The sequence below is a fragment of the Eretmochelys imbricata genome, chromosome 1 (assembly GCF_965152235.1).
Source record: "Eretmochelys imbricata isolate rEreImb1 chromosome 1, rEreImb1.hap1, whole genome shotgun sequence".
Classification (NCBI taxonomy): domain Eukaryota; kingdom Metazoa; phylum Chordata; order Testudines; family Cheloniidae; genus Eretmochelys; species Eretmochelys imbricata.
The window spans coordinates 297,197,225-297,221,503 of record NC_135572.1 but is presented as its reverse complement, the minus strand read 5'-3'; the positions used below and the strand labels follow the sequence as shown (position 1 = coordinate 297,221,503).

The 24,279-nt window shown below is 40.0% G+C and overlaps 1 protein-coding gene across 2 annotated transcripts in view; it reads left to right on the top strand.

Moving 5' to 3' along the window:
- The window catches only part of LEMD3 (LEM domain containing 3), an 87,216-nt gene that overhangs the window by 32,640 nt on the left and 30,297 nt on the right, over positions 1–24,279 (top strand). For both annotated transcript variants that reach the window (XM_077833397.1, XM_077833388.1), the window contains exons 2-3: positions 10,770–10,807; positions 15,065–15,128. In XM_077833397.1, coding sequence (XP_077689523.1) covers positions 10,770–10,807; positions 15,065–15,128 — 102 coding nt within the window. The remainder of the gene's footprint in view (positions 1–10,769; positions 10,808–15,064; positions 15,129–24,279) is intronic.

Genomic DNA, 24,279 nt, shown 5'->3' with positions numbered 1-24,279 from the left:
TGCTTGGAGTCTGGCCCCGGCCCATTGCCCAGAAGCTGAAAAAAGCATTGCTGGCATTGACTCTAGCCCGAAGGATGTACGATTCAGTTGGCAGAGAAGATAGTCGTGGAGCAGTTCACTCGAATCCTTTGCACAAAGGGGCATAAATGGATGGTGAGACACCAACTGGAGCCCTTGGCAAAGGCCATTGTCTTGGCAGAGAACTACCTGATGTCCATTGGGCCTGAAGCAGAAATGCTAAAGTCAGTTTGGTGTGCCCTTGGGGCCTCAGTAATACACGGGCGCCTATCCTGCTGAGTGTATTGATCCAACTTCACCAGAGAGGGCTACAAAGGCCAAGAGAGGAGCCTGGAAGCCCATCCTCAGGTACCCAGGAGAGATTTGGTTCCAGTGGAGAGGTCTTATCAGAAGGAGCCATTCTACTCAGGAGAATAAATGGCAGAACCTCCTTCTTTCAGAAGGGGCTGTTTTGTATGTAGGCAACCAGGCCATTTCAGATGGGACTACCTGTTCACAGATTGTGATTATGGGCCGTCGTGGACAGCAGATAACTGGGCTTGGAAAAGGGGCCAAGGGAAAATTAGTCCCTGAACATATGAATGGAGAAGTAGTACAAGGACCTGGTTGACTAAAGTCTGGCTTCAGCCAGAGTCAGGAAGTGGTGGTTGGTGCCAGGAGGAAAATCCAGAGGCGTGATCTATTTGCAGTGTATCCATGGGGACATACGACCTTATCCGATGATAGAAGTGTGATAGACTATGCAAGACCAGTTTACTCACTTTTTTTTTAAACAAATCAATGCAATATCTATTCTAACACTTAGTCTAGAAAGTAACAAATTACGTAAATGCGAAGAATATTTTTGCTCCAGGTTATCATTTCCAGGTCAGTTTGCTAAAATGTTGATGCAGATGCTCTTCAACCCAAAGGGTTTAGATGTAGTGACCAGAAAGAAAAAAAGCTGTTTGTTTAATGCTTGACTGAGGTAGCTACTTAAGTGGGGGGAGGGGGGAGAATTGGAGTCAAGGAAAGTGTTAAACAGAACCTATTAAAGGGAAAAAACAGTCTCTATGCAAAAGAATAAATGGACACAAATCCGATGTCAAGAATTATAACATTCAAAAACCAGTCGGAGAAGACTTCAACCTTCCTGGACACTCAATTACAGACTTAAGTGGCAATTCTTCAACAGAAAAACTTCAAAAACAGACTCCAATGAGAAACTGCAGAACTGGAGTTAATTTGCAAACTGGACCATCAAATTAGGCCTGAATAAAGACTGGGAGTGGATGGGTCATTACACAAACTCAGAACTATTTCCCCATGCTAATTTCCCCTCTACTGTTACTCACACCTTCTTGTTAACTGTTTGAAATGGGCCACCCTGATCACCACTACAAAAGTGATTTTTTTTTTTCCTCCTGCTGGTAATAGCCCAGTTTAATTGAATTGTCTCATTAGAATTGGTAAGGCAAGCCCCATCTTTTCATGTATTCTGTATATATATCTTCCTACTGTATTTTGCACTGCATGCATCTGATGAAGTGGGTTTTAGCTCACGAAAGCTTATGCCCAAATAAATTTTAGTCTCTAAGGTGCCACAAGTACTCCTCATTGTTTTTGCTGATACAGACTAACACAGCTATCACTCTGAAACTTCTTAAAGGGAGTTAACAAAACTCTTTTCTACTACTTCTTTTCTCTGCTTAGTGGGACATAGCCGATTTTTAAAAATTAGCTATCTCTGAAAACTGTTCCTACTAATGACAGGTTTCAGAGTAACAGCCGTGTTAGTCTGTATTCGCAAAAAGAAAAGGAGTACTTGTGGCACCTTAGAGACTAACCAATTTATTTGAGCATAAGCTTTCGTGAGCTACATGCATCCGATGAAGTGAGCTGTAGCTCACGAAAGCTTATGCTCAAATAAATTGGTTAGTCTCTAAGGTGCCACAAGTACTCCTTTTCTTTTTGTTCCTACTAATGTTACAAATGACTTTCAAAATAGCTATAACTGAGATCAGAGAGAATCTTTCTTCAGTTTGTTTTGTGTATCTATCCATTTCAATTTATATTCTTCCTATATATAGAAAGTTTGTCCTCCTGTATGTGTTTACTCTTGTTTTATATAACCTGTAATACTTTGTTAATTTTAAATTTGTCTTGCAACTCTTTCTCTCCTTTTTACAAGTCTAAGGTTAGTTAATCAGGAATAAATGAAATTAACATGACTGCTCTTTAAACACAATAGCATCAGAAGGGAACAGTACTTGATCCTGACTACTGTATACAAACAAAATAGGAATATTTGGTAGCAGCAGTTTCCCTCTTAAAAAATAAAATGCCTAAATTCTAAAGATTTTTTTTTTTTGTTTGGTTTTGTTTCCAACCTCTGGCAATGAGAAGACTGCACCAATGGTTTGTCTGTGATGCCACTATTTCAAATATTGTGTCCTATGCTTCAGCCTCCCTGTTACTCTGAACCTTTTTTCCAAGATAAGACATAAAAATTAGGGCTGTCAAGTGATTAAAAAAATTAATCGCGATTAATTGCATTATTAAGCAATAATGGAATACCATTTATTTAAATATTTTTTGCATGTTTTCTAAATTTTCAAATATATTTCAATTACAACACAATGCACAGTGCTCACTTCATATTTATTTTTGATAAATATTTGCACTGTAAAAAACAAAAGAAATAGTATTTTTCAATTCACCTTTTTATCATGAAAGTTGATCTTACAAATGTAGAATTAATTACAAAAAAAACTGCATTCAAACACAAAACAATGTAAAACTTTAGAGCAGGTTCATTTTCATCATGTCCACTTCTTGTTCAGCCAGACAAACAGGTTTGTTTACGTTTGCAGGAGATAATGCTGCCGGTTTCCTGTTTTTACAATGTCACATGAAAATGAGAACAAGCGTTCGCATGGACTGTTGTAGCCCATGTCACAAGATTCATATGTCCCTTTATGCTTCGACCACCATTCCAAAGGACACGCATCCATGCTGCTGACATGTTCTACTTGATAACGATCCAAAGCAGTTCGGACTGACACATGTTCATTTTCATCATCTGAGTGAGATGCCGCTAGCAGAAGGTCGATTTTCTTTTTTGGTGATTCAGGTTCTGTAGTTTTGGCATCAGAGTATTGCTCCTTTAAAACTTATGAAAGATACTCCACACCTCATCCTTCTCAGATTTTGGAAGGCACTTCAGATTTTTAAACTGTGGGTTGAGATCTGTGGCTATCTTTAGAAATCTCACATTGGTACCTTCTTTGCGTTTTGTCAAATCTGCAGTGAAAGTGTTCTTAAAACAAACATATGCTGGGTCATCATCCGAGAGCGCTGTAACATGAAATATATGGCAGAATGTGGGTAAAACAGAGGACGAGACATACAATTCTCCCCCCTCCGAAAGAGTTCAGTCACAAATTTAATTAACACGTTATTTTCTAACGAGCGTCATCACAATGGAAGCATGTCCTCTGGAATAGTGGCTGAAGCATGAAGGGGCATACAAATGTTTAGCATATCTGGTATGTAAATACTTTGCAATACCGGCTACAAAAGTGCCATGCGAATGCCTGTTCTCACTTTCAGGTGACGTAAATAAGAAGTGGGCAGCATTATCTCTTGTAAATGTAAACTGACTTGTTTGTCTTAGTGATTGGCTGAACAAGAAGTAGGACTGAGTGGATTAGTAAGTTCTAAAGTTTTACATTGTTTTGTTTTTGAGGGCCTGCAATACCATAGATTTCCACTGGTTTCACTAGCCTTGGTTAACAGCTGGCAAGGTGACTCTGTCTCCCCAACCCCAGATTTCCCCCAAAATGTGTTCTGAAATGTCCAGCCCTGCTCTGGAACAATTAGAGGAATGTTTTAAAGTTCATTGCTCCTTTAAAGAGTCAGTATCAACAGTTTTGTTATTTTAACTGGAGTTACCAAACAGTTCAGTTCAAACACAGTACTGGGTTGGTTTGGATTAAAAATAAAAGAAATTAGGTTTTAAATGAGTAATAGTATAAGGATTAAAGCCAGAAATGGTTACAAGAGAAATTAAAGATAAAATGCCTCTAGTATCTAAAACTTAACAAACTAGACTTGGGTCAAGGTAAAATCCTCACCAGATGTTTCCATCAAGATGGTTGATGGAACTGCTGGGTCAGGACTTATCCCCGAAAGTCAAAGGGCTGGCACCTTTTGTAGTCTTAGGTGAAAGACAGATAATTTAAGATTCTGTACCACTCTTTTTACACATTGAATCTTTGAAATGGATTCTTCTGAAGGATACCTTCAGATAATAAATACAACTGTGAGTTAGGCTACTTGGACTTTGCTTTGAAGGAAGTGTCCTGCGGCTGCTCAAGTGTGCTGGGGCTATGGCCCCATCACTTTTAAAAGTGTGGAGAGGGCAGGAGTGGAGGTTTGGGGGAAGGGGTGGCGCAGGGGGCAGAGCCATGGTTCCAGTGCTGGTGGCCACCCCACTTTTAGGGAGCTTCTACTGCTGCTGCTTCCACTGGGATTGTCTGCTAAAATGCAAATAATTTAGTTCTTGCCCCTTCATGCAACTAAATGAACATTAGAAATATGATTGTTAGTCCCCTCCCCCTCTGTGATAGTGTTAGGTTTGCCTCCATCCCTTGTTAGGTTGATGTTTATGCAATATGTAAATGCATTCTCATTGCCTTTCGAAGTACTTTGGAATTAATACGTAGGTGGGGAAACTGCATTCCGTTGTCTAGGGTGGGGTAACTCCTGCTTGGCTGGCAAAGATATTTTAAGAATTATTATTTCAGTTTACATCAAGCTGTTTGCATCAGTTGCTTGCACCTACGTTATATGATGATATTAATAACTAGTGAGTAATGAGCTTTTCATTGATACCTTGCATGCCGCTTATCAGATACATTTCATGGCATTAAAAAGGATTGGGGTAAAGTAGAACGGGTTAAGCCATCTGAAATTCATTAGCTGTTATCCGGGTGCCACTCGCCTTCTGCACTTGTGCTGTTCTTAATGTCACAATATGCAAAGGTGATAATCTAATAGTAATAATTTATGGTGTTGTCTCTGAACAGCCAGTATCTTTGTGAGAAGCAGCTCCTATTTTTATCATGGACAGAAAGAAATTTGCTTACATTACAGTATTTTGGTAAGAGGAAATAATTGTTCAGCAGATCATTTTAGCAGGTCAAGATTTCATGCATGGAAATGGAGGTTCTGTTCTGCTCTCAGGTGTTCCCTTTTCAGAAATGGATGGAAAATGCAGAGGAAAATGTGTCAAATTCAGTGTATTCTGGGCCCAAAGACAAACTTACCCAAGAATCTGAAAATCCTAACTGCAAGAATTGCTCTGCAAAACTGTTCTGAATATTTGCCTGCCATTGACCATGACAGATTTTGATTTTTTTAAAAAAAAATCTTTAAAATAAGTGTTTACTGTAGGTGAGGAGTTTAGCGGGGCTGTAATATTGTGTCTGCCTAGCCAGTAATGGTCACCTCAGTTTGATCTGCAGGATGTGGTATAGCAATCTGGTGCGAATTGCTGTAAGAGAGCCAGTTCTCTTTCTGTTGCCTTCTAATTCAAGGATAGGTACGTTAGCTAAACCCAGTGATTCTAGTGCCAGGCTGGTGATAAGGGTGTTCCTGGTAAGAAAGCATCTTACTTTATTTGAGCATCAGCAGTGTTCTTACTACTATGCAGAGAGGAAGAAAATGTACACTGTGGAGAACTCATTCAATATATCCTTTACAGATAATTTTGTTTGTGTGCGTGTGTCTGAAGATCTTGGGTGAAAAGCCAAGTCAGATGAGTTTTTTGCATTTCGTCTGAATGTGGAAGGACCTGTAATGTGTGTCTGGCAGGAGTGAGCTCCATAATTGAGGTTCATCACCTGAAACATTATGACTTCCGTTTCATGTTCATAAACCTCTGCAATTTGCCTACAGTTTCATCTTTTTATTAAGCACTTACAGTTTTTATGATTGTCTTAGGCTTTAGATATCTATCCCATAAGTTAAAAACACACACAAAGATTGCTTATAGATATTCATCAAATCTCCCTCTAGCTCTTCCCTGAAATCCCCACCCCAACTCTGCCCCCTCCCTGCCCCCAAGGGGTGCAGGAGGAGTGCGTGGTGCGTTAGGGGGCTCAGGGCAGGGGGTTGGGGTGCAGGGTGGGTCAGGGGGTTGGGGTGTAGGAGGGATGCGGGGTGCAGCAGGGGGCTCAGGGCAGGGGGGAGGGATGCAGGGTGCGGCAGGGGGCTCAGGGCAGGGGGTTGGGATGCAGGAGGGGTGTGGGGTGCAGCAGGGGGCTCAGAGCAGGGGATTCAGCTGCAGGAGGAGTTTGGGGGGCGGGTCCGGCCCAGTGCGCGCTGGGAGCAGGACAGGCTCCCTGCCTGCCCGCCCGCCCTGCCCCTGCGCCGCTCCGGGAAGCAGCTGGGACCTGCGGGGGCTGGGGGAGGGCACAGGGGTCCGTGTGTTGCCCTGGGCGCTCCTCCTGGTACCTCCCCCAAAGCTCCCATTGGCTGGGAACGAGGAACCTCCCCCTGGCTGCTTTCTGGAGTGGGGCAGGGAGGGAGGGAGCCTGCCCTGCCCCCGGTGTATGCCGGGTCAGAGCTGCTCTAGGTAAATGCTGGGGGGGCCTCCAGGAGCTGGCGGGCCGCAGAAAATAACCCTGCTTTATATCAAAGGGGCTCTGGGCCAGGTGCCTCTGCTGATCTCTGCTTCACAGGGAGTGAGGCAGTCTCTCTTAAGTAACTCTCTTAGGTTCTAAACCTTTTAGGGACTTCTAGTGAAATGCAATTCATGTTTTCAGCCTAGTCCTCCAGTAAGGCATGCAAATTCTCTGATGTAAGGGTTCTTGACATTCTTGTTGAGCTGTATTCCTCTGATAACAGCTGTCTAGACTAGAGTCTCTCTTTTACAGGCCTGTTTCCCCCCCCCCCCCCCCTTTCCCCCAATCTCATTTTCCTCCTTTACTTTAATTGCCATTGGGTAAAATTTTCAAAAGTGCTTAAGTTGCTTTTTTGAAAACTTTACCAGTGGTCTGCTGGCTGGCCCTGCCTCCCAGTTCCTTCTTGGGTTCCCAGCCAAGGCTTACTGGATACCTACTAGTTAGAGAAATAAACTAAAGAGAGGATGTGTGTGGTGACTCCAGTAAAGTTTAGGGGCAGTGACCCTGCCATCCTAAATAGAATTTCCGATGAGAATGTTGTCCTTGGATCTGCTCAGAGACTTTAATTTATTTGGCTGAATGTTTGATATATCCGTAGGCCCCATCCCCTGGCTGCTGGGAGGGAGAGAGGTTTTCCTCCTTCCCTCTTGCTCAGAACCTGCTGGCTAATATTATGTGTATTGGGGTAAACGCAGCTTCCTCATCAGTTTCCCCAGTCTGTCTCGGGGAGTTCCTCACACACACGCACAACTCCTGTACGTCTGTTTGCTCCAGGTGATTGTTTCCCCCAGTAGCAGAATAAAATTGGCATGATTCTGATTAGTTTAAGTAGTACCCATAGGGTTCCAAACAACAGTGAAACTGTCTTGATACCATACTCTGCTGCAGTTGGGTATAGCTGTCATAATCAGAGGCATTGGGTCTGTCAGCTGATTTAGGAAGATGACACTTGCAGTAATTTCCATTGTGTTCACACCCTGGAAAGTTATCTCCACAGCTGTAAAATTAGAAACATAATTAAGATGGAATCTTGTAATCCTGCAGAAAACTGATAATTAAGCACCAACAATAAGCTTAGTGTGGAGAAAGATTGATGGACAATCCCTGCGCCAGTGGATCAGTCTCGAGAAGAGCTGTCAAATTCCTCGAGAGGAGAGGGCAGATACTATGTTGATGGTCTGGGGGTCAGGATATAAATTAAGGATTTCATACTTTCTTCAATCCACAACAGATCCCCACTGATCTCTCTGGGAGGTTTGTACAGAGATTAAGGGGAGGATACAAGATACAGAAGTATTAAATATTTCTGTTCTGTATTTGGAGAGAAACAGAATGAAGGATTCATATTTTGGAGTGATAAGGAAATAATTTCTCTTGTGTTAGTAACTAGGAGGATGCTAAGCAGTAGTTATAAGGTTAAACTTATTAACGTAGTCAGGACAAGATAACTTGCACTCCAAAATCTTTTTTAAAAAAAAAAAAGCGTCAAGGAGCTTTTTGAACCATTAATGTTGTTTTTTAACAATTATTGGAACACTGAGAAAATTCAGAGGACTGGGACAAAGCTAGTGTTAGGCCATTGTTTTAAAAAGGGTAAACAGAGTGACACGGCTGACTAAGTCGATTATCCTGATGTAGATCCTGCGCAAAACCATGAAAAAGGCTGATTTGGTTGTAATCAGTAAAAAAAATTAAAGGGATGGTAGTGTAACGCCAATCAACAAGGCTATAAGGAAAATAGGTCTTTTTATGAGATTACAAGTTTGGTTGATACTTGCCTGTTAGCATAATGTTTCAACTTCTGTGAGGTATATGACTTGTCCTGTATGGCATTCTGATAAAAATTAGCCCTATATAATATCCATGTAGTCCGTATTAAATTAATTAAAACCTGGTTACTGGTTAACTGATAAATTGCAAAAAGTAATTGTAAAAGGAGAATCATCATCCTTTAGGGTGTTGCTAATGGCATGTTGTAGTCTCTGCTTGGCCCAATTCAGTATCCTCATGAATGATCTGAAAGAAAATGTAAAAATCAATGCTGGTAAACTTGCAGAGGACATATTAGAGAAGTGGTAAATATGATGGGGACAGATCAGTTATACAGACTGATCTGAATTGCTTGGTAAGTTGAGCATTTTAATATAGCCAAATGCAAGGTCATACATCTAGGAATTAAGATGGGTCACACTTACATGATTACAGGTTTCAAAGTAACAGCTGTGTTAGTGTGTATTCGCAAAAAGAAAAGGAGTACTTGTGGCACCTTAGAGACTAACCAATTTATTTGAGCATGAGCTTTCGTGAGCTACAGCTCACTTCATCGGATGCATACCGTATGTAGCTGTAGCTCACGAAAGCTCATGCTCAAATAAATTGGTTAGTCTCTAAGATGCCACAAGTACTTACATGATTGTAACCTGGAATACAGTGACACAGAGAGATTTGGAGGAGATAATGAAATTACCTTAATTTAAATTCCTCCACTTTGATCATTTCATGCATTGGAACAATTGACAGTTTTTGTGCAAGAGGGGCTTAGAAAGCATGGAAACATTGAAGACTGTAGTATGGAGAATCTTGCATTTTTTTTTTCACAGGCTCCTGCCAGTGCTGAAATCTCTATTTCACAAACAGTAAGATTCACCTACTTTGGCTAAGGGAAAATACTCATGTCCCATCTAGCAAATTGGGCCTAAATTATGGGAAGTGCATACAATTCTGTAGCACTTGTCCTTTTCCCTCCTTATTGACCCAGACCCTAGTTCAATCACTAAAATATTCTTTGGTTGTGTTCACTTTAATATTAAGTTCAGTTTTATACTGTGATGCATTTTTTCTTTTTTTTTTCTTTCACCCGTCCTTCCTTTCTTGGGCAGAAGCAGCAGTCACTTTAAGTTTCAGTCATAAGGGGTTTGAATTTCTTGTTCCTTGGTCCAGAAACCCTTGACTGGAGCTAGATGATGCCCCACTATACTCTAAATATTTGCCACAACATTAAACAGTGACAGAGAACATTAACACTCTGTTTTTACCAAAATGATCAGTAGTGAAATAGCTAACTTTCACACTTGAAATTAGCATTGGACTTCAGGTATGAATGGGGGCAGTTCACATATCCCAGAAAAGGTTCAAGGTGTCTACAGATGCGGGTGGAAAGGGCTGCACCAATTAATGTTTGGCTAATGTTTCTAAAGTTCTTTGTAAACAGAAGGTCTAGAGATTTCACCTTTTAAATGAAAATTTAGATTTTGTAGCAAAGTGATGATGCATTTTAAAAAAACACAAATGTTGCAGTTTACACACCTGAGTAATCCTGTTTTATACTTTGGATTCTTTAAAGATTTCAAGTGATGGGGAATTCACCACATCCCTTGAATGTTCCATATTCAAAATTTGTACTTTATTTCTGGTTATAATTTGTCTAAAATCCGCTTCTTCTGGCTCCAAAGGCATTCACTGTAGCTGGGGAAAGCAGATTAACTGCAGCTTAAATGAACTGTGGAAATTGTTCTGTCAAAAATACGTTACTTCCTGTTGTAAGCAGACCTATATTTCCCTATTCATTTGAGAATCTCTCAAAGTAGTGTCTCTTAAAGAAATGCTTTTGAGAGGGGTATGATGTTGTCATGCAGGGGTTTTCATTGAATAAGAATGCATGTTGAAATACGTTTGCATTGTTTACACTATATACTGTGAAAATGTCTAGCTCCTCAAAATTCCGTTATTTAAGTGTAATAGTTGAATCACTTTTGAAGTTTGTTTTGGGTTTGCTAAACCACTCTTTATTTTTATATTCATATTGAGGTGGTTGTTGAAAACAGTTTAAATAGCTATATGGCTAATTATAGCTCCTAGCTGCTGAGATGACAGAATTTGCATCTTAGTCCAATAAACTGCTGCTGTAGCTGATTCTCATTTAGCATAAATTTAAAGATAGGATTGTCCCTAAAAATATCTATGTAATTACCTTTATACACTATGAAATTTTATGTGCTAAGAGACTATAATAGTGATATATTTTATTACCATCTACAAGCCAGACAATGAGTGAACTAATGAAGTTTTTTTTACCCTTAATAGTTAAAAATCCCTTCAGTGAGCAGCTTGAAGAAATAAAAGTAAGTAAATATGATTATAATACATTGTGATTTATGTTTTGTTAGATATTTGTATGAAGTCAGTGCAAACACCAAGAATTATTAAGGTGTATGAAATTTTGGAATGTATTCCATGCTTTTAGCAGAGGTCACTGTGTCATACAGGACAGTGAGAAAATTAAGTAAGCTACTGTTATGTTACACAAATGGCTACTGCAAGACCTAGGAACTAAAACCATTATTAGCTTAAAAATGCTAGTTACGTTACACCTAAAACAAATAGGTTTGAAAGAATGTAAAAAAAATCCTGCAGTGCTTGTGTTGTAAAATCCTGGAAAGAATTGTATTAGTCTTCAGGTTGTTAAGCTTAATTCTATAAAACCCAAATCTGACTTGGATAGTGTTTTAAAGTTAGAAAAAAATAACCTGGGTGAAATATCAGGAGATTAAGCTCTTTCTACGTCTGAAAAAGCTCCTTGATCTTGGTTCAGAGGAAGGGTTTCAGAAGGTGGATTTCACTGAAGAGAATTTGTCCCTCTATTCCACATTGGTTCTCTTCCATCATGATATTGACTTTTTCAGCTAGAGAACTGGGACAACAATTTCTGAGGTGGACCTACTCTGAGGTGTCTGTATGTTGTAATATGAAGTTGGCAACCAGATCTCTGACTGATGCAATCTTCTTGGAAATACTGGCCTGATGTTGCAGGATACTGTCTTTCACCTCAGAATGCCTTCTTCCAAGCAGTCCAGTAGAAAGGCCCATAAGCACTGCAGGAAGAGACACGATTCTTTTGACATTATAGTCTCTTGGGCACCAGATTTGACTGACAACCCAAGAACTTGTTTTCAGTTTCTCATCCTGTCCCTTAGGCTTTTCCCTTTCCTTCTGGGAATCTTGTCAGTTTCCTTCTAGTATGGAGTAGAATTACTATGGATTGTTCATTAGCCAGAAGGGTTATGCTCTCCAATTCCCCTCCTTCTAATCCACATCATTTGTTGATTGATTGTTATTGTCAGACATTAAATTGATTCATGAAAACAGTTCTCACAAGTACTTTGAACAAGAGATCATCTACAAAGCTATAGGTGGCTTCTTTTCCCATAGAAATAAAAGAATTGAACAATGTGTTCTAAGTGCCAAACTTTGTTCGTAAGTTGATTTTTGTTTTATGTTCGCTATTTTCCATCTGGGAAATGAAATAAACAAATTTGGTTTTCTATAAAATATTCTCTAGGAAGTTGACAATCTCCATCTCCAGGTTGTTGAGATAAAACTTTTTGAAATCTGGCATTTGGAGGTATTTGATCCTGTGTGGCTCTTGGGTCATTTCATGTTTTCTAGCTGTCAGATCGTAAACTCCTGGTAAGATTCCCAGTTACATCTGAATGTCTAGTGCATTATTATGTTGCCACCCCGGCCCATGAATGCTGAATTGTTCAGATGTTTAGTCAATGAAGAGAAGTATTTTACCTTTCCAGTATCAGGTTTCAGAGTAGCAGCCGTGTTAGTCTGTATTGGCAAAAAGAAAAGGAGTACTTGTGGCACCTTAGAGACTAACCAATTTATTTGAGCATAAGCTTTCGTGAGCTAAAACTCACTTCATCGGATGCATTCAGTGGAGGGAGCTGTAGCTCACGAAAGCTTATGCTCAAATAAATTGATTAGTCTCTAAGGTGCCACAAGTACTTCTTTTCTTTTTCCAGTATCAGTCATCTTGAGTAGTTCCACTTTCTCTTCATAATCTTAGTAGCCACTGTGTTTGATAACAATCATTCCTTGACCCTTGAAGTTTTACATTTAGTTTGTGGTTGTTGAATAAAGCCAACAAGTCATTCAACCATTGCAGATTATGTAAAACTAATCCGTCTTCTCTTTTCTGAAATAAGAATGTGATTTCAGTTTAGACATCTGATGCTTCTGTCTGTAGGAATCTTGCACTGTGACTACATTTAAGAGCTCCAGTAACAATGAAATTCTCAACTTTTCTGTTCGTACCTTCATTATTTCAAGCACTGATAAACTTTCTTTGGTAAGGAGTGCTGCTTAATGTATGCTGCAGTGAAAATGGACTTCTTTAACAAGATACTGAACAAAATCTCCATTACAACTGACAATGGTAGGCCTTCCGTATCTTATTTGGCATCTCACTGTCATGCATATTTAGGGAAATAGATCTTCAGTCTTCATTTAATTACTCTTCACTCGTTTTCCTAGTGGCTTACTGATAAAATATTCATGAGATATTATTTAGATGTATACAGAGTGTAATAAAAGAACCCCAATCCATTGTTCTGGGTGCACTTAACAGTTTTTTTAAGAAATAAGTTAAAATAAATCCATCATGTACAGCAACAACATAAATGTAACTGAAATTAACCACATGCACAATCTCTGAAGTCCTACACTCTGCCCTACCCAACAATGCCAGTGTCTTCATGATCCATCAAAGAAAAGGTGTACATTGCATCATGCCCTGAAGACTTACAAAACTGGCTTTCCAGAAAATATTCTCTAGATGCTTTTTTTCTAAATAGTTTAGATGCTTTTTTTCTAAATAGTTCAGCGCTAATAGCATGGCTTACATGCTGCAAATGGAGATGTACAGACATAATATATGCAGCTACTGACAAGTAACTCATCCTAATAGAACATCTTTAATTCTGAGGGATCAAAAGACTATGTAGTCCAAACTGCTCAAATTCATCCATTTCTGTGGTGAGATGCTACACAACACACACTGTTGAAGTGCAGCCACTTCTGTGGCAAAATTCCAGAAAGTTACATACTTTTTTTTAATTTTGGATACAAATGATGATTTCACTGTAAACTGCAGAAACTTAAGTAGACTTTCTGCATATACTTGAATCTGGCCTGGACTGAAGGATAAACACTACTACTCTTGCAAAATTTTATTCGTGGAGAGATGGTAACTACTGGTCTGACGTGAAGGATCTATCAGTTCATCTATGTTAGGGGTGAGATTGAAACTTGTGTGGGCATGTCTGTGCACTACTGACTTTAAAAAAAAAATAATTTAAATTAAATCTTTTGAATTGGTGGAAGTTACTGTGTAATCACCTAGGTGCAGAGCTTTGTGTCTGAAGTAGGAGAAAGGAATATAAGTATCTGAACGTATTTTTCCTTCATTAAACTAATTCAGATTTGAGAAACTGAGAATGAAGAGTACAAAAACTAGTCTTCATGTTGCAATATACAAAAATATGAGATTCTACTCTAAACCTCATATGCCTGAGCTAATTGTTAAATTGAAAATATTGTGGTGGTGAAGTAGAAAACACAAGTGTTATGCTCGAGAATAATGTTTTTGAAAAGTGTTTAGTTACCACATACACTTAAACATTTTGCACTTTAAAGAGTGCCTGCTATCTGAGAATTGCAAAGCACTTTACGAGCACTAATAATAACTCAGTCTTATAAAATTCCTGCAAAGGAGGTATTAAAACTATTGTACAGTTAGAAAAATTGAGTCAGGTGTTAAATGATTTGCCTAAGGTCACACACAAATTGGGCATACCTGCAGTAACAAGAGATATTAGAATAATTCACTACTCAATTTGCATCATTCTCTATTCCTGACTCCTATTCTTCTCTTTTGTCCACAAGATCATTTTGCCTCTAGAATTGTCTCTTCCTCCCACCTTTACACTTTAGATGCCACAGCTTTTCTTTCATGCATAATAAGTCAGTCAAGTTTGAGGGTCTCCAGTGTAATGAGTTTTTGTTCTGGCCTTTCCAAAAGTCTAATTTTGGCCTGAATTTCCCATGAATAGAACATAGTTAGTTGAATAGAAATTCATCTGGGATGGTTAATGTACCTTGTTTTGCCTAAAGTGTCATAGGACCTTTAATGAGAATAAATATCCAGGGGCTTTGTTTAAATTTTTTGTGAAAGTTAGCACCTCCAAGTTTTTAATACCTATTAAGACCATTCTGGGGTATTGTTTTAGTACTATGTTAGAGAGAACAGTGCAACCACCTAAATTGTTAATCTGTTTCCTATAATTTTCCTCTCTAATTCCAAGAACTAGTTTAAACTAGCTCAATAAAAGATTATACCTTGAATGGATACAGATAAATGCAAAATCAGTTGATACTGTCTTTTTGATGCACAAAACACCATTTGGCTGTCTTATCTAATTCTGTAGATAAAATACTATTTTACTGTAAATAGCTTTACGTTCTCAGTAGATGAAAAATGAATTTTTCTTGTGAAGCTGTAAATTCTTAATGTTAACCTGCTTTTTTAATTCCAGGCAAACGAAAGAAGTCTGATGAACAGCTTATATAAACTTCATGATAGATTGGCACAAGTAGCAGGTATGTTTTTAAAATTAATATTGACTATAAGAGAATAATAATTATAAATGCAACTTAATATATATGCAGGCAGTGTTTGTGGCAATAGATAAAATCCCGGGGCCCAGATTCTTGGTTGCAAGATACAAATGACTTAACTCTGTTGAAATCACTAGGAGTTATTCATATACTGTGAATAGGGAAATTAGGAGTCCCAGTTCTAAATCACATAAGCTGCCTTTTCAAGCATGTAACCTTTTTTATCTTGACACTCTCTAAGGTTTAGTTCAGCAGGATTCAAAGATTCTGAGGCCAGAAGCGACCATTTTGATCATCTAGTCTTAACTCTGGCATAGATAGCATAGGCTGTAGAACTTCCTCCAAACTAATTCATAGACCATATATTTCAGAAAAAATATCCAATCTTGATTTAAAATAGTCAGTGATAGAGAATTCTTGGTAGATCTTTTTTTTCCAATGATTAATTACGCTCGCTGTTAGAAATTTACACCTTATTTTTGGTCTGATTACAGGGGGATAAAAATCAATGATTTTTTTAAAATAAAAAATATTGGATTTTTTATTTAAATCAGATTTTTTTAGAAGATTTTTTCCCTCAAAGCAATCTTTGAGCTATAATGTATCTATCTTTAGATATCTCATCATAGAATAGGGATGATAAATTCTAACTCTGTAGTATGATACAATATAGTCATGTAATGTTTAAGAAAACTTTTGTAAATGAGTTCCAATAGTTCATGGATTAGAGACCCAGTCTTATGGGGTTCCAGGGGCATCTGTATAGATTATTTAGGTTAATCTTTCTGTCTACTCAGTGGGACTCAGTGCTCAGTCTAGAAGATACCATCCGAGATGCTTAGTTTTGCAGTTCTCCAAGTCTGTATTTGTGTCTCCAGAGATAACATGCTTGTTAACAGAAATTTTTTTTAAAATAAATAATATATAGAGGTGAGAAATAACCTCAACCCTATTGTCCCTCTGCAAGTTTGTGTACACAGAGTCAATCCCTTACCTCTCTCTAAAAGTGCAAAGTTTCAGAAAGTTCAATGAAATTGTTGGGGGCAGAATAGATCTGGACAAGGAGAAGAAGTCTGGAGATAAATGTGAGAAGGGAGGGACAGGCAGTAGTAACAGAAGTAAAACTGTTTGAGCAGTGTATTCCAGAAGTCTTGAGGTCTTTCTGAGCGTAGCCTTCATTGATTTGAGATCTGCCATACCATTCTTTCACTAGAAGGGAAAACCTATAATGGTAGCAGGCCATAAAAGAGACTCAGTTTGGGAATATTTTAATGAAATTCTTCACAGGTAGAGGAACATGTATTAAGTTTATAATAACCAACAAGAATGCACTTTTATGTAGAAATCCATGATTAAATTGAATCTTCCTGACTAGTGATTTAAATCATATCCACCCTGCGTCTGAATTTGTCTAGTTTCAACTTCTAGTCATTGGATTGTGTTATACCTTTCTCTGCTAGATTGAAGAGCCCATTACCTAATATTTGTTCTCCATGTAGATACTTATAGATGGTAATCAAATCACCCCTTAATTGTCTCGTACGACAAGTGTTTGAACTTCTTTGTGTTGGTAAGAGCTCTGGAACTGTTCCATCTACTGGCCCTTGCGGAAATAAAGCAGTCCAGTTCTATTTCAATGCCTAAATATGCTGTAATTTAGGGAAGGTGGCATATTTGTTAAAAGCTAAACAAACATATGCCACTTTATTTGGAAAAGAAATTACCTGTTTTATCTGGTATACTGTGCTATATTTTTCATACTGATGTTTAGAAACACTCTGTTAGCATTATTTGTAATGTACATAGAGAAATAGACAAGTTCATTAACAAGAAGTCTGAATTAAGAATGCTGTGTGCTAATGTAAACCCTTTATATACATATTTTGTGACAAACTGTAAAGGAACAATTACTGTTAAAATAGTTAACCATAATGACACATGAAGAAACAATGTGTGTTTTTTGTCTAGAGCAATCTAGAAGAAGCTTAAAGTTACAAAGTGAAGCTCTAAAAAATCAGAAAATGGCAAAAGTGAAGTTGTCTGAATAACTCTGGCATCTTGTGAGACTGCATTACAATACAGTATCTCATTGCTTGATTATATACTGTTTTCTCCATAGGACCCTTGCCTGTTTCAGTGCATAAACTGGATGGTGCATAGTGAAAGAGATTGCTTTTGAATATTTTTTTTACCCTTGTTCATTTTGTGGCCCCGTGCCTTATTTACTGCACACCATCCAAACTCTAAAACAAATACAGAATTTTTTGTTGACACATCTGTGGCACCCAACATAGCATAAGTGCCTCACAAACGTTAGAAAACAAACTTTGCAGATAGCTGTATGTTATAGATGAGACTGAAAAACAGCATGATTTGCACAGGGTCACATGGGAAATCTGACAGAAGCAGCAAAAAAACAAGTTCTCTTGGATTCCAGTCCAGTGCTTTCCTCACAAGAGCATTCTTCCTCTTGCGGCAGGTCCTGTCTTGCTCACTGTACACGTACAACATCGCCAGTGACTGGATTTTAGAACAATTTGCTATTCAGTTTGCATCATTCTTTTATCAACATAATGAAGAAAGTCTTATTAGGTATTACGCTATCATAATGCATACATTCACGCACAGCCTTAAATTTGTCATTTCCTGAACTGAATGCTTCATGCTGCAGCCTCATTGATCTCTTTAGCTTTTAATAGTTTCCTAAGTTTCCTACGTTCTTTTTATATAAGATTCCATTTTCAACTATTTAAAAGACAGTAGTAGAAGGTTCTGTACTGTTAACCAGAAGGTTGGATTCTATATCATATGGAGGAAGACATGGCTCCTCCATTTGTTTGTGTAATTACACACACCCTCCCCCAAATGTATACATATATTATTACAGTTGTTTGCATGTTTATCTCTCCATGTATGGAAAGGACTTCAGTCATAAATAATCTTGCAGCAGAACTTCTCTCCTTATGTAGAACCCAAAAAGACCTACTGTATCCCTATTTAGTCGTCCCTCACCCCAGTGATCTTTTGAGACTTGTTTTCTGAAAACATAATTTTTCTCTACACGGCCCTTCTTTTTATTAGACTATTCTCTGGCAGGTACCACATCTCAAGGATTATTTGATCGCTCTACCTTGAATAGCTTTTGCATGACTGATACGTTATAAACCATTCCAGGTGTTAAACTGCTGAACTTTTCTGTGGCGAATCAAGAAGAGTTTATGCTATTGGAGATATCCTTTCCTGTTCCCTTACCTTCATTCCACTCTTGCACCTCCCCTCTCCAAAACACAGGACACAGAACAGCTGCCCACTCTAATGCCCTGTTTGGTGCACCCTGTAAGCATGAAATTTATTTAAGCTTATTAGTGCCTAGTAATGCCATTGCCTTATTGCATTGGGTCAGTACATCACACCCAGATGTGAATCAGCAGTTGATCACAAAATCCAAATTTTCCTCAAAGATTTGGATGAGCATTTGAGCCTCGTAGGTGGAACTTTTTGTTCAGATAAAGCTCTATTTAAATATTAAATTAAGTTAATCTTAATACAAACAAGAAACCAGAAATAAAACTGAAGCACAGGCCTTCAGCCTTTACTTCAACAGAAGACTATGCTAAGGCCCTGGTATTAATAGAGAGAATCAAAGGCCTTGTACGTAAAGCTCTACTAGTAATCAGAAACCAGTTTCCAAATTAATTTTTTTAAAAGGAAAATGATTCAGCTCTTCATTTTGATTAAGGAGAACTTTCTGAACCTGAGCTATAAAGTTGACTTTGAAGTATGTGATTATGTCCCTACTGAAGATTTTGAGATATGACAGAACAATCCATTTACCATCCCTTGATGGAGGAGAGGGAGAGAAATATACTGGACACTTCAGCTTGGTGAACAACTGAAAGAGAACAGATATGAAAACCAAGAGATAGCAAAAGACGAACAAACCCCCAAACTCTAAATATTTTCCTTTTAGGATTCATTTTATGCTCCTTTTATTTTTGGTGCTTGAAGCAGGCTTTGAGATTAATGGACTAAATAAAAGCCAGAAGAGTCAATAGCAATCTCAAATGTTTAGTCAGTGCTGAAAAGCAAATTTAACTTAGTTTATCTTTCCTCTCTAGTGAAGTACAGAGTACTCTTGATTCCTCTTGTAGACCAGAAGCGCTTGGACTTTCTGGGGAGAAAATCTTACTCAGCGGCAACCCTACAGTTCTGCACTGCAAATTATTAGGCGCTGATGGCCCAAATACAACTTTACAAATCATGCAAAATTTGGCTCCTTTATTCGACATCTTCCTCCAGACCAAAGGGAACAATTTCAGGCTACTATATCTGAGGGACAGTTATTGGCCAGGACATCTCTTTAAGCGGCACTTGATGCTGCAGATACTGCAGCCTATTCCATTTCCATAGCAGTGGTGATGTGCAGGGCATCCTCGCTATGGTTGTCTAGTTACCCCCAGAGAAGTCCAGAATATGGTGGAGGATTTAATGGTCCAAAGTTGTTCACAGAGAATATCGATGAGTTGTTGCATGCTCTTAAGACTCTAGGGCCACATTACATTTGTTAGGTATCTACAGTCCTGCGAACAAAAGAAAATTCCGTAGATTGCAAACAGCTCAAAGTTTCTACCTGATGCAATTCTCTGGAATCAAGATTACTCTTTCTTTCCTCTCTAGTGAAGGACAGAGTAATCTTGATTCCTCTTTGTTCACCTCAATTTGCTGCTAGTTCCTGATCTTGAAGTTTTTACAAGATATAGTAGCCTATCACAAGATATACTAGCCACTCCCTTGTCTTTAGTCTGTCAGCTGCAATGATTTGCCTACCTCCTCCCCCCATTTGGGGACAAACTCTCCCAGTTCCAACAAGTATGGGGAGCCTATCACCTCAGACAAATGAGTCCTGGATATGCCACCATTGGGCTACAATCCATTTTCCCTCCCTCCCTTCTTATTCCCCATCGCTGTTCCTCAGTTGCTCCTAAGACAGGAGATGTAGCCTTCTTCGTTTAGGAGCAATAGAGCTGGTCCCTGTTCAGCACAGGAGATGGAGCTTCTACGTGAGGTACTTTCTCATGCTAAAGAAGAGTGGAAGGTGGAGAAAAACTCCTAAGCAAATTTGTGAGGTCTCAAAAGTTCAAGATAGTGACATCTGGTATCTGTAGTTCCTTTTCTAGATTCAGGGAATTGTTTTTCAGCCCTTGACCTTCAAACATGTACTTCAATATAGCAATACACCTGATACACAAAAGGTTCCTGTGTTTTGTCATAGGCCAGGATCATTCTTCTTTGAGTGCTTGTTCATGTCGATTCCATTCTAGGTGTGCACAAACCCGCGTGCGCAGCCATCAGAGATTTTTGCGTTTGTGGTACCCGTAGTGCCGACTGTGGCGCCCTCTGGAATGTTGCGCTCATGCCATGGTATATCAGGTGCTGACGGCCAGGGGTGCTGGAACAGTTTTTAAAGTGCGGTGCTGAGAGCCATTGAACCGAACTGTAAACTCTGTATATACTGGAAACCACTTCAAGCCTGCAGGTGCTGCAGCACCCCCTGCACTCCTAGTTCCAGCACCTATGCCACCGACCCTACGCCCTCTCAGTTCCTTTTTACCGCCTGTGGTGGTCAGTTGGAGCGCCTCTGTTGCTTGGCAAGAGCTAGCGATTGTCTACCATTTTGAACTTCATGCCGTAAGGCCATTGTATATAGTTCACTTTGTTAGTCTTAAGTAGTTCTTAAGTGTGAGTTGGTTAGTAGTTAGGGTCCCAGTGGGACTTTGCCCCAGGCAAGGCATGCCCTGATCTCTCGGGTTCGAGCCCTGTTCAGACTGCAGCAGGCCTGTGCCTGTGAATGACCCCCACAGCAGCTGCCTTAAGTGCCTGTGGGAGTCATACATTAAGGAGCGGTGCCGGGTCTGCACTCCTGCTACATCCTAATCCCGAAGCCCAAAGGGGGCCTCAGGCCCATCCTGGATCTGCATGGCCTCAAGAAGTTGAAGTTTCGCGTGGTTTCCCTGACCTCCATCATTCCTTCCCTGGATTTGGGGCACTGGTATGCCGCTCTCAACTTAAAAGTCTCTTACTTTCATGTCTCTGTATTCTTGGGTCACAGGCGTTTCCTGTGCTTCATAGTGGTAGCACATCACTTCCAGTTTAGTGTTACCCTTTGGCCTATCCTCGGCCCCCAGGATGTTCACAAAATTCATGGCACCGGTAGTGGCTTACCTGAGACGTCACTGTGTCCAGCTCTTCCCGTATCTCAAAGACTAGCTCATCAAGGGCAGGTCTCTGGAGCAGGTCCAACAGAGCCTCAACCTGGTGCAATCCATCTGCAATAAACCTGTTAATAAACACAGAAAAGTCCATGTTAATGCTGGTCCAATGAATAGAGTTTATCGGAGCAGTTCCCAACTCCACGCGAGGCAGGGCCTTCCTTCCAGAGGCATGCTTCCAGGCCATGTTGGACTTGATTGCCCACTTAAAGAGCATCTACTTACCACAGCCCACACATGCCTGCAACTGATGGGCCACATGGCTGCATGCACGTATGTGGTCCATTATACCCATCTTCATCTATGACCTCTGCAGGCATGGCTGGCCTTGGTCTGTATTCCCAGCAGGCACGACCTGGATTGACTGGTCATGGTGCTGAGCCGCTTTTTTTCTTCCTCAGACTGGTGGCTGGATCCGAGTTGGTGCTGTGCAGGGTTACTTTTGTGACCCAGTCTCCGTTGCTTACCCTGGTTTTGGATGTGTAAGACCTGGGCTGGGGAGCTCATCTGGGTGAGCTCAACAATCAGGGCTGCTGGCTTCACAGCGATCTGGGCCTTCATATTAACGTCAGGGAGCTCAACACGGTTCTCCTGACCTGCCAAGCATTCTTGCCCCACCTGAAGGACAGGGTGGTGCCGGTCCTGACGGATAATACAGCCGCAATGTACTACATCAACAAGCAGGGCAGAATCAGGTCTTTGGCCTTTGTCAGGAAGTGCTCAGCCTCTGGGACTTTTGTGTGCGGCATGCCATTCATCTGGTAGCCACCCACCTGCCCGGAGCCAAGAACGTCCTGGCAGATCACCTCAGCAGGATTTTCTCGTCTTGCCACGAATGGTAGCTCCATCCGGAGGTGATCAGCCTGATCTTCTGCATGGCCTCAGGTGGGGGACTCCCCAGGTGGACCTGTTCATGTCCAGACAAAAAAGGAAGTGCCACGTGTTCTGTTCTCTGCAGCGCAGGGACTAATCAAGTGATTTAAGTGACACTGCCCGGTTATTGCTATTCGTTAGCTTTTATGATGGTGAAATTTTCAAGGAAGAATTTTTGTGTTTAACACCATTAGAAACCTATACCACATGAGAGATCATTTCTGAAAAGGTAAAAGGCTCATTCGAAAAAAAGGTTTAGATCTGCGGGAAGTAAACTTGCTTGTTACAGACTGAGAACGTGACAGGGAAACAGAAGGGCATTGCTTCACATTTGGCAGTGATATGCCCTTCATTAAACACACTTCACTACATCATTCCCCAGACTGTCCTCTGTGGTAAGTTGTCTGGGGACATGAAAAAAATGGGTATTGTGATGAGATTAGTGAACTACATATGCTCAATTTCTAGCTTGCCACCGTGTCTTTTTAAAGCTCTTTTATAAATGACCTTTTCAGCAGAGCCAGTGGTGGATTGGCCAGGGGTCCTGGCCAATTGGGGGACCCTGGAAAAATGGGCATTCCCATGCCTGGACCCGCTCCGCCTGCCCGGTGCTCCCCCGACCCCATTTCCCTGGTAGGAGCATGGGCAGAGGGGATTGCAGGCGGAAGGGATGGGGTGGGGCCCCTACTTGCTCTGGCTCAGGGCCCCACAAAAGCTTAATCTGCCTCTGAGCACGACGACGTTCACTGGTTAATAGGGAGCATGTATTAGATTGTGTGTGCTTCAAAAGAAATAGAATTTTGTTCAAACCACAAGACCAACAAGGCTTGTGAGTTCCTGGAATTTATGAATGATTGCTTATCTGTTCAATATTACTAGTCACTCAACTTGCAACTCCAAGGCCTTGCGAGCAGTGTTGGGGATCTGTTTGAAAAAGTGTGCTTCTTTCAGAGGAATCTCGTAATCTGTGAGACAGACTTAATAGGAGAGATGTTGCATTTTCCCTCATGGCGTGCTGCTACAGATGAAACGTTGATGAAAATGATGCAAGAATTCCTAAACAATCCGATCAAAAATCTTAAAATGTGATTTTGAGAATTTTAAAATTCCGAAAGATTTGCTTTAATTTGTGTTCAGTTTGTTGTCTCTGCCGATAGACCTTGCCTTTCTGAAGCAAATAACTTTCTTGATTCAATTGATGAAGGTGCCTTTCAATTACAAATTTTAAGGCTCCAGAGTTCAGATGTCTTGAAGGCAAAATTCAGTAAAGTGAGACTTTGTGATTTCTGGACTTGATATGCTTACCGGTTTCAGAATAGCCAGCATCTAAACCATCTATCTTTTAACAATGTTTGGATTAATGTACCTCTGCAAATCAGGGTTTTCTACCATGAACATTATAAAAAAACAACACGGCAGTCGCCTGACAGACTGGGATCTTCACCAGTTCATGCACCTTGCACTGACCTCCTGCAAACCATTCTTCAGAAAGCTTGCCAGAGATCATTTATGTCCTCTCCCATTAGAGATTACCACAGACACAGGTGGTAATGTTGATTTATAAACTTTGTTAAAAGATAGAGACACTAATACTTAATGTTGCAATCAAGGTCTTTATTTATTGGCAGCTGAAGTTGTGGGTTTTTTAAGTTTAAGTCAGCCTTCTGCACAAATGGCCTGCCTCTTGTCATAAAATTATTTGATTGGCCCATGGGTAGATCTAATTATTATCGCTGCCCTAATGGTACAGGTCAGATGGCAAGAATCCAGCCTCCATTTCAACCAGAGTGATCAGAAATGCCTCTCTTCATTTTCTTGCCTCTCATCAGACACAGGCCTATGAAAGTCATCACAGATAATGTTGCCTGTGTGTTCAATATCAGTTGGTGGGGAGGAGTGAGAACCCTTTCCCTCTGTGCAAAGCAATAACATCATGGAACTGTCAAATAGAACATCACAGGAGAGTTTCTGCAATATATTTCCCTGGCAGG